This window comes from Physeter macrocephalus, unplaced genomic scaffold (assembly GCF_002837175.3).
Source record: "Physeter macrocephalus isolate SW-GA unplaced genomic scaffold, ASM283717v5 random_87, whole genome shotgun sequence".
NCBI lineage: Eukaryota > Metazoa > Chordata > Mammalia > Artiodactyla > Physeteridae > Physeter > Physeter macrocephalus.
In genome coordinates, this window is record NW_021145373.1 from 36,622 (window position 1) to 45,727 (window position 9,106).

The following is a 9,106-nucleotide window of genomic DNA, read 5'->3' on the forward strand; positions in this document are numbered from 1 at the left end:
TGGGATGTAGAAAAACAATGATGGAAGCAAGGGTAGAAGACTCTAAGCCAGGAGGTAAACTTCAACGTCTGAGCAGTGACTAAAAGGTGAATGCCAGCAATGAAGAGGGAGAACATACAATCAGAGGTAAGAAGCTTCCAAGGAGAAGTGGGATGATGTGGTTTGCACGAGGGCTGAGGAGGGATGGTCTGAGTAGCCATGAGGAGACCACCAACCAGGGGATGTACACAGCAGCATGGAGGTGGACACTCCTGCAGTCACAAGTGACTAGAAAGGCAGGGAGAACAGCTTACGAGGCACTGAAATTCATCCTGAGGGTCTCTTAGAGGCAGATGGGCACTAAGTCCCACTGTGATCCTGAATGCCTGAATCAGTACTGACTGCAAGCAGGCAATGAAGTGGGAATGCTCCCAAATATTAACTACATGCAAGGAAGCACACAGGGCCTGGCACTTACTAAGTGCCCGATGAGAGAGGGAGAAACTAGGAAAGATTCCAGCCATTTCCCATTTCCTGCCCATTCAGCCCACCTGCCCATGAGGCCACCACCTAGGAGCAGTTTTTAACTTTACCACGTGTCCCTCCTTCCTCCAAAGAGCCACTCCGACACCAGCGTAAGTCACCACCCACCAGGGGTTTAATTCTCCTATGTCAGAAAGTCAGTTCAGAGAAGGGCCCTGCCTTGTCCCCATCCAGGGGGAAAGATCCACGGAGGCTCCCGGGCATGTCCAAGCTCAGAGGAGCCAAGGACTAGTCCCTGAGAAGGAGGAGAAGTGGGTCCCGGGGCCTCAGGCCGTCTCCTCTTCTTCACTCTCCTCCTCGCTCTCATGACACTGTCTGCGGTTGGTGTTAACAAAAAGGTCAGCATCACCTTCGGAGCTGGACTCTTCTCCTGATGACTGTGGCTCAGCTGGGAGTTCTGGCTGAGCCTGTCTGCATCGGGGTGGGAGGAGAGGATAGTTAGCCCAAGGTCTTCTGGGAAAACCAGAAGCCCCACAAAAAGGAGGACCATATGGCCAAGTAGTCAGGGCTCAGTGAGTCAGACACAGAGAGAATCACAGGAAACTTGGCCAAGAAAAAGCGGCAAGAAACTACCTCCTCCTCACCCCCACCTTAAAAATTTGCTAGAGCTACTGATTTTAATAATAATGATTCTACTACAACCAACACTCAATGAACCCACATTGCTTACCAGGTACTATGCTCAGCAATTTTACAAGCGTTAGTCTCTTTAACCCTTACAAAGCTCCCATTTCATAGGATAATCTACTTAAAGTCACTCAGTTATAACTCGCAAAGCCGGAACTTTAACCCAGGGGATCTGACTTTTAAGCCATACTTTTTTTTTTTTTTTTTTTTTTCCTGTACGCGGGCCTCTCACTGTTGTGGCCTCTCTCGTTGCGGAGCACAGGCTCTGGACGCGCAGGCTCAGCGGCCATGGCCCACGGGCCCAGCCGCTCTGTGGCATGTGGGATCTTCCTGGACCAGGGCACGAACCCGTGTCCCCTGCATCGGCAGGCGGACTCTCAACCACTGGGCCACCAGGGAAGCCCTAAGCCATACTTTTAACCACAAATTTAGAAGCTCTCACCAGGGACCCTGTGTAGGAATGCAGGAAGGTTCTACTTCCCCTCAAGGTACCAAGGCCTGAAGCCCCATTTTCTGTCTTCCCTACCCCAGGACCTGTGCCTCACCTGTTCCGGTTGTTGTGTTTCTCAGCCACTTCGGAGAAGGCCTCAGGCCTGTGCCAAGAGAAGAGCCGAAGTCAGAAAGGACAGAGAAACCCCTCAGCAAAAAAGCTGTTTCCAGCTGTTCCTGCCTGAGATGCCATGATCTTCCCTCCCCTAATTCCACAGCTAGGAAGTAAATCCTCCAGAGAAGTAGGGCAGCCAGTGACCAAAGGGACCACCCTACCAGAGCCCCTCCTTCTGCAGAGAGCGCACGTGGTCTTTGCAGAGCACAAAGGAGATCTCGGCCTTCACCTTCTCTCCCTCTTCAATAGGGTCAACGATGAGAAAGTCCCCTGCAGGTAGAGAGAAGAAAAAGCACAGTCAGTCCTGCTTGCAGTGGCGGAAGCTGAGGCCACAGGAAACGGTTCTGTCTCCAAAAGGGCTGCCTCTCTCACCTCTCTTGATCCAGATGTTCTTGCGGTATTTGGAGGGCATGCTCACCAGGAAGCGTTGCCCCTCGGCTGTCTCCACCTCATGCAGATTGTTCCCTGGGGTCCTGAGTACCTGGTCCAGGAGAGACCAAGAACCAGTCAGCCTCATCAGCCAGTTCCAACACCCAGTGAGCTGTGGTGCACCCTGCCCCCACCTCAGGGGCCCAACAGGAGTGGAGGGGTGGGGGGGGCAGAGCAGCTGGTCCCCAATGCCACTCACCCTCACGATCTGCTGCTGGTCGGAGGGCACCATGTGCTCCCCCAGCACCTCCTTCACCACATGCTTCCTCTTGGTGGCCTGAGACATGTTGGGTCCTGTCCCAGGGCGGTGAGGGATGCAGAGACTATCAACTCCTCCTCCTGAGTTTCTTGGATGGCAGGCTCAGAATGCACGACTGTTTTGAGGATGGGGAGAGGCCTTTTACTGAGGAGTGACACAGTGTCCTGGTTAAGAACATGAGCTCTGAAATCCAATTGCTTGGATTCAAATCCTACCTTGGTTGTTTCCTGGCTGTTCAACTTCTCTAGACCTCAGAGAAAAGCAGTAGCTAACTCACAGCACGGTTATTAAAACAAAATAATCGTAAGCAAAACACTTAGCACAGTGTAAGTAAGGCACGTAAAAAAACTCGTATTATTCTTAAGTACTGATATAACCACAAAAACTAAACACGTGTTCTAGAAAAGTAAATCATTCTGGCAACCACTTAGGGAAGGAGTGAGATAAACCATTTCTTCCTCGACATGCTTGTACACCCCAGGTGCAGCACAACCAAACAACACAGATGCTCAATCTCTCAACACAGTACAGACACCGACAAGTTAGGAAAATCCAAGTCAGGAAAGAGTTAATTAAAGGTCAGGGTAGGTTAGCTTGGTCTTCGACATTACTGTTTCTGACTTGGGTACTGAAAAAAAAAGGACTAATGCGTACTCAGGAGACTGATGGCTTCCAAAGGAAACTCCGACGTGTCATCCCTAGTTACCGCCCCCTGCCCTCCTGCCTCCCTATTCCGGAGGAAAAACGCTCAGAGAGAAAGCCCCATACTTACTCTCTGGCCCTCGAATCCCACGGGCGCTGCCTGAAAGACCCCGCTCTCCAGGTTGGACGCTGAGATCGGCTCGTCCACGACTCACTTCGCAGCTGAGCCAATGAAAGCCCAGAAAAAGGACTTGCCGGCGGTCACGACAATGGAGTCGTCTTGGACTCAGGTCTCCAGCGCCTCCGGTTCCCGGCAGACTCTCGCAAGCCCCACGGTGAGGAGGACGGCGCGAGTCTGCCTGAGTCGGACACCGTACTTCCGGCGCTCTCAAGGAAGTCTCCCGGCCACGCCTCTCTCCTTGTCCGTCCCTCTAACTCTTCCCACCATCAGGTCGGCCAAGGCTAAGCCCTTTAAGTTCCGGATGCCGTGCAGCAGAGAAATAAAGTTTTCTTATCACAGACCTTTGCTCCCTGAGACCGGAAATGCTTCCCGAGAAGCGAGACCACAGAAGGCAGCCGGCCTCCCGCGAAGCAACCGGAAAGCAGCGCCTACTAAGGGCGCCCTCGAGGTCCGGTGGTGCCTCAACTCGGTGATTCTAAGCGGCTAGAAGTGCCCAATGTAGATTTTTTTTTTTAAGGCGGCCCTGAGGCGACCCGGAAGCGGAAGTGGAAGAAAGTTCTAGTGGGTTGAGGGATCGGCGGGAGCAGCCGGGTGGCGGGAGAAGCTGTTACGGGAACCGGAGCTGTGGGTGAGCGCGAGCCGCGGAGCAAGGCCCGGGCTGGAGGTCGGAGGAGGCGCGGGGAGGAGGGGGAGGGGAGGGGCCGCAAGTGCTGCGACGGGCCAGAGGATGCGCTCTCGGACGTGCCCTCTGAGAGGGCTCGGCCGCGGCACGGGGAGGGGGCGGGGCGCGGCGCGTTGGGGGCGGGCCCGGCGGCGTGGAGCTTGAGGGGCTGGCTGAGCGGGTGTGTGCGCTCCCGCTGCGCCTTCGTTCAGTGAGCAGCCTGTGGGGCGGGTGGGAGAGCCTTTCGTTTGCTTTTAGGACCAGGTGGTCGTTCCAGGCTGGGTCAGTGCCGCCTTTGCCCAGCCAAGGTCACAGAGTAGTGACAGCTTTAGGATGGGCCCTGGGTACTGAGCGACGCCCTTTGTCCTGCGTGCGCCACCTGTTAGGGCAGGATAGTTTCTCCTGTGGGGCGATACCAAAAGGCAGCTCCCGCAGAGAGTGGCAGAGACCTTTCTCTTGAACAGTGAGGAAACGACTCTTCTTGGATCTGTTTTCTTCTCCGTAAACTGGGGGAAATCGAGAAAGCCTCCCTAACGGATGCTCTAGCTCTCTCTTACTGTGAGATTGCCAGTGGGCCTTCGAGAGTTCCCGGGTTTTTAGCTGTAACCTCCCTTTTCTTAGGATTCCCAGATTAAGCCTGATCAAGATGACAACCTCCCAAAAGCACCGAGACTTCGTGGCAGAGCCCATGGGGGAAAAGCCAGTGGGAAGCCTGGCCGGCATTGGCGAAGTCCTGGGCAAGAAGCTGGAGGAGAGGGGCTTTGACAAGGTGTGGGGCGGCTGCGTGCAGCCGGGGAGGGCCGGGGGTGGCCGACTACAGTGCCTCCCCGCAGCTGGGGGGTGAGGAGAGTGCGTGTACCTGTTGGGGATGGGCGGTGGTGTGAGATCTGCAGAGCCCGCAGGCCGGAGCCTGCCGCGTCGCCTGGGCTCCTGTGCCGGGAGCGGCACGGAAGTGGCCTTCTTGTTCTTAGTCCCACAGAGCGCTCAGCAGCCCGCCTTTTGCTTTGCCCGTCTTGCAGGCCTATGTGGTCCTTGGTCAGTTTCTGGTGCTAAAGAAAGATGAAGATCTTTTCCGGGAATGGCTGAAGGACACGTGCGGCGCCAACGCCAAGCAGTCGCGGGACTGCTTCGGGTGCCTTCGAGAGTGGTGCGACGCGTTCTTGTGATGCTCTCTGGGGAGCCCCCGACCCCGAGCCCCAGCACTGAGTCTCCAGAGTTTGCAGCCAAGTGAGGACTCCTCCCCGGTCCTCTGCAAAGGAAAAGATTGCTGTTGTTGTGCGCACCTCCCATGTACTCCAGGGTCTTTGGGGAGTTCTCTCCCCTCACCATTTCAACTTTTTTGGAGTTCTTATCCTTGCATGCATCCCCCTTCTCCTTTCCCTGCCAGTTTCGTGACAGCAGCTACCAGCTTTTCTGAGTGATTCCTGGCCCTGGCCCCGCCCCCCTGCCCCCACCTCTGGTCTGTTTTATGCCATTTGGCCCTCTTTGTGGCAGAACAGTCACTGTCCTTGTAAAGTTTTTTAAATCAATAAAGTCAGTGGCCTTCATGACTGGGCTTTGTACATGAGAAGCAGGCGGGCTGGGAGTGGCCTATTCCTCAGGAAGTGACGAGGTTTGCTGCCCTCCTTATCAGTGCAGATCGAAACTGGCAGCTTCCTTCCCACTCCAGAGGGCAGCCATCCTGGCCACACGGGCCTTGGGCAGGTGCCTTGGCGTGTCTCAATCCTTTAGTAATGTGGGAGAGAGTGGGGGCTGATCCCTTCCTGGGATCCAGATGTCCATGTGGTCAACAGCTGGGCTAGGTAGCACCTGGTGGAAAAGTCAGTGGCAGTCAGAGCTACTAGGAAAAGGGTGGCCGGCATGTGGGTGAAGGTTTACCTGCCAGCTGCCCTGTGCCCTCCTGGCCTCTGGGAGGAGTGGGCAGGGCTCTTGCAGTCTGCCCTGTTCTCTTAGGGAGGCAGAAAGAGTGTGAGTGTTACAACTGGGGTAGGGGCTTGAGTGAGTTACACTTCTATCTGATATACTTTCATCTTTATTTCGTTGAAGATTTAGCATGAACTAGGTCCAGAGGTAAGATCTTTGCAAACACTTGTTTCTTTCACAATAACAAGTGACTGTTTCCTCTTCTACGGGTGAGGAAGACTGGTCCTCAAAACATAATATGGAAACCTGAGAGCCCTGTGTTCCTTGGTCATGGTGCTTGGTCTCTCTGAGACTCAGTTTCCCCTCCTGGAAAATGATGTCGTAAGGATCAGATGCAGTGCTGGAATTGTTCAGGACACCGGCAGACCTGCGCTGGCACCTCAGCGAATGTTCACAGCAGCTTTGTTTATCCTCAGAGGGCTTACAGTCTGGTGAGGAGAGAAATGACAGATAATAAATACAAACTTTGGGATAATATGAGAGGATTTTCATGATCTCAGGGTAGGGACAGATTAAGGAAAAAGTTGATAAATTCGACTCCATTATAGAAACTTTCATCATCTAAAGATACCATAAAGCTAGTGAGGAGCCTAAGCCACGGTTGGAAATATTTGCAACACACATCGACAACAAAGGACTAGAGCACGTTCAGAGCCGCAGTCAAGAAAAAGCAGACAACACAACGGGATAATGTAAGGCGTTATCGGGATAACGATAACATTAACGGGGTAACGTGGAAGGCAGCCGCAGAGGGATACCCAAGTGGTGAATAAGCCTGTCAGAAGGTGTTCAATCACATTCGTAGTCAGAAATGCAAACACGATGCCATTATACGCTCATGGAATTGGCAAAAATTTGTAAGTCAGAGATACCAAGTGCTGATGAGGGAGTGGAGCGACAGGAACAGATACCCAGCGGGTGGGAGTGTAAATTGGTATGAACAGTTGGGGAAAAGGGTGTTTGCCAGTAAAACTGAAGACCCACGCTGTGAGCTGGCAGTTCCGCTCCCAGGGTGGTGACTGAGGACACACACACCTGCACCGGCACTTGAGCGACTGTTCACAGCTGCTTTGGATATAAGGGTCCCCAGCTGGATCCCTATGTAGGGCTCTCCATGGGTGGTAGAACTAGAGGGGAAATAAATGCGTATTGCAAAAGTCGATGGTAAAGGAAAAGAAGTTGGGAGTGATTGCCTTTGGGGGAGGGAGGCGGGTGTGATGCCTGGGAGCACTTGGGGCTGGGAGTGGCAGTTTCCACTTTTTGACTTGCGTGGTGGTGATCAGATACGTTCTGTGTACTTCTCTGCACATTAGCTACGTCTCAGAACAGTAGAAGAAAGATAAAAGGGAAACCAAAAATAAAGACCCGAGGATAGAGCAATTAGGTGATTGCTCAGAAAGTATGATGGTTGTTAGTAGAGATGAAGGTTCAGTGCGAGCCTGGGTCTGGGAAGTGTGAGAAGCCCCCCCTGGAAGGTCACCAGGTGGCCGGAGCTGGGCCCAGCTTGTGTTAACAGGCTGCTGACTGGGAGGGTGCCAGTCTGAAGACCCGACGGAGGTGGTAATGTGGGCTGTCCCTGGAGTTTCAGGCCATACTGTGTTTCTGATGTTACTCTCGTTGGGTCCAGGGTCACCTTGGAGTCCCCTCAGCCTTGACCCATGTGCTGTGATGCTGTCACACAGGCCTGGTGTGCTTAGGCAGGGGCTGGGCAGGGCCACGGCCTCTCCCTGCTCAGCCTTGGTACTGCCACATGGTTACTGGCACTCTGTGAGGTAATGGAGACTCCCTCCTCTTCCACGACACCCTGCCTGCGGCTCCTGTCCCTGCTGGTTACTGGGGGCCGCCCAGCGGAGCCCTATGGGACGGGCTTCCCTGCCTCACGCACAGGCTTTGTCTGTGAAGGGGCTGAAGCCTGCCTTCTCACCTCAACCTTGGGCCCAGGCAGTATCTGTGACAGGTCGGTGGGCCCCGAACCCTCGATCTGGTCTTCTTCGTGCGTCGCACCCAACTTCCCGCATCAGTCCTGGAGCCATAGGAGACCAATGGCATCTGGAATGTTCCTTGTGACAGCAGCCTCTCAGAGACCCAGCCCCGCCTCGGCCAGCAGGACAAAGGGAACAAGGCCTGGAACGTTGGAGAAAGCAGACCTGGGTGGGGATGGGTAGGAGGCGGGTTATCTAGATGTCAGCCCACATTGCCTGACAGGATGTGCCTGGCCGGAGACATGGGTGGGCCTGGAAGTCAGCAAATATTGAGCCGGTGTTCCCCCTCCCTGCTGCACCCAAGCCAGAGCTTGACGCCCTGAGCCAGTCTATCATGAGTTCTCAGATCTGCCCCAAAGCTTGAGGTGGACCCAATCCACGCATTCTGGGGTCCTGAAGGGGTCCTGCTGCCCCTGGGGAGGAAGTAGGGAGAGGCTACAGGGAAAACCCAAGCCCAAGACTCACCTCACCACCTGCCCCAGTGGCAGCCCAGAAGGTGTGAAGTACGTGCTCGTGACCGTCACACGAGTACGTGTGAAGTACATGCCCAGAAGGTGTGAAGTACGCGCAACCCCCTTCCATGTTGCCTCCTCCCTGCAGGGACCCAGGGCTCTCTCTACCGTCACTTCTGGCCTTGACGGATGGTAGCTTGAAAGAGCCCGCCAGGCCTGGCTCTGTGCTCAGTTCCTTCCGTGTGACCTGGAACAAGTTGCTTCACTGCTCTGAGCCTCAGTCTCCTCCTCTGTCAGCTGGTGCAGGTTTGTGAGGATTCAACCAGCTAATGAACGCGAAACCCAGGGCACTTGGGAGAGCTCCTCCCCAGAGGGCAGCTTTAATCACGGTCGGATCGCAGCTGTCCTTGCCACACAGCCCCTTTTCCAGGACGTGATCCAGCAGGAAAGGGGAGACGAGCCCTGGGCAGGGAATAACTGCGGCCCAGCTCAAGGTTCAAGGAAAAGGGTTCTGGGAGCAGCCTGAAGGCCCGGGGTGACATGATCCCAGGGTGAAGGGGATATCGAGGGCCCACCCTGGTCAGCAAGACCCATCAGCCAGGGACAAGAGAGGGGTGCTGTGGGCAACCTGGGTTGGGATGTCTGGGTCACAGAAAAACTGAAAGCTGTGTCCTGTGGCCAGCGGGGATGGCCCATCCGAGCTCAAACCTGGCCCAGGCCTCTTTCTGGAAGCCAGAGTGGTCCAGACTAAGCATGAATGGAGTCCAGGCCAAGACTCTTTTTTTTTTTTTTTTTTTTGCTGTACGCGGGCCTCTCACTGTTGT

General features: G+C 54.7%; 2 protein-coding genes and 1 long non-coding RNA gene across 7 annotated transcripts in view; 1 reads left to right on the forward strand and 2 right to left on the reverse strand.

Annotated features, from left to right (window-relative positions):
• Positions 1-617: 617 nt before the first annotated feature.
• Positions 618-3,626, reverse strand: EIF1AD (eukaryotic translation initiation factor 1A domain containing). 3 transcript variants are annotated; one of them, XM_028483902.1, is made up of 7 exons: positions 3,214-3,626; positions 2,657-2,691; positions 2,382-2,579; positions 2,126-2,234; positions 1,915-2,023; positions 1,695-1,742; positions 618-933 (listed from the first exon to the last, which is right to left on the reverse strand). In XM_028483902.1, the coding sequence occupies exons 3-7, from the start codon at positions 2,466-2,468 to the stop codon at positions 789-791; spliced, it is 498 nt and encodes a 165-aa protein (XP_028339703.1). In that variant the 5' UTR covers positions 2,469-2,579; positions 2,657-2,691; positions 3,214-3,626; the 3' UTR covers positions 618-788. The 3 variants fall into 3 exon arrangements, with proteins under 3 accessions (XP_028339703.1, XP_007128281.1, XP_023989092.1); XM_007128219.3 differs by lacking the exon at positions 2,657-2,691 and having other exon boundaries at positions 2,382-2,556; XM_024133324.2 differs by lacking the exon at positions 2,657-2,691 and having other exon boundaries at positions 2,382-2,585.
• Positions 3,627-3,713: 87 nt separating this feature from the next.
• Positions 3,714-5,472, forward strand: BANF1 (barrier to autointegration nuclear assembly factor 1). The gene is made up of 3 exons (XM_007128215.4): positions 3,714-3,733; positions 4,547-4,694; positions 4,945-5,472. Exons 2-3 carry the CDS (start codon positions 4,572-4,574, stop codon positions 5,089-5,091), a joined length of 270 nt encoding a protein of 89 aa, XP_007128277.2. The 5' UTR covers positions 3,714-3,733; positions 4,547-4,571; the 3' UTR covers positions 5,092-5,472.
• Positions 5,473-5,575: 103 nt separating this feature from the next.
• Positions 5,576-9,106, reverse strand: part of LOC114484841 (uncharacterized) — a 6,129-nt gene continuing 2,598 nt past the window's right edge. For 2 of the 3 annotated variants that reach the window (XR_003678206.2, XR_003678205.2), the window contains 2 exons: positions 7,773-7,972; positions 5,576-6,276 (listed from right to left, as the gene is read on the reverse strand). This is a non-coding gene — a long non-coding RNA (uncharacterized lncRNA). Of the gene's footprint in view, positions 6,277-7,772; positions 7,996-9,106 lie in introns of all 3 variants that reach the window. The other variant, XR_003678204.2, reaches the window with a different exon arrangement.

What these genes read in the sequence shown, in the direction of transcription:
- EIF1AD (XM_007128219.3), bottom strand. Translation starts at nt 2,468, where the DNA reads ATGTCTCAGGCCACCAAGAGGAAGCATGTGGTGAAGGAGGTGCTGGGG. An exon ending in ACCAGCAGCAGATCGTGAGG is followed by an intron (nt 2,235 to 2,381) that starts GTGAGTGGCATT and finishes CTCCTGGACCAG; the next exon opens with GTACTCAGGACCCCAGGGAA. An exon ending in AAACACAACAACCGGAACAG is followed by an intron (nt 934 to 1,694) that starts GTGAGGCACAGG and finishes ACCCCGATGCAG; the next exon opens with ACAGGCTCAGCCAGAACTCC.
- BANF1 (XM_007128215.4), top strand. Translation starts at nt 4,572, where the DNA reads ATGACAACCTCCCAAAAGCACCGAGACTTCGTGGCAGAGCCCATGGGG. An exon ending in AGGAGAGGGGCTTTGACAAG is followed by an intron (nt 4,695 to 4,944) that starts GTGTGGGGCGGC and finishes CCCGTCTTGCAG; the next exon opens with GCCTATGTGGTCCTTGGTCA.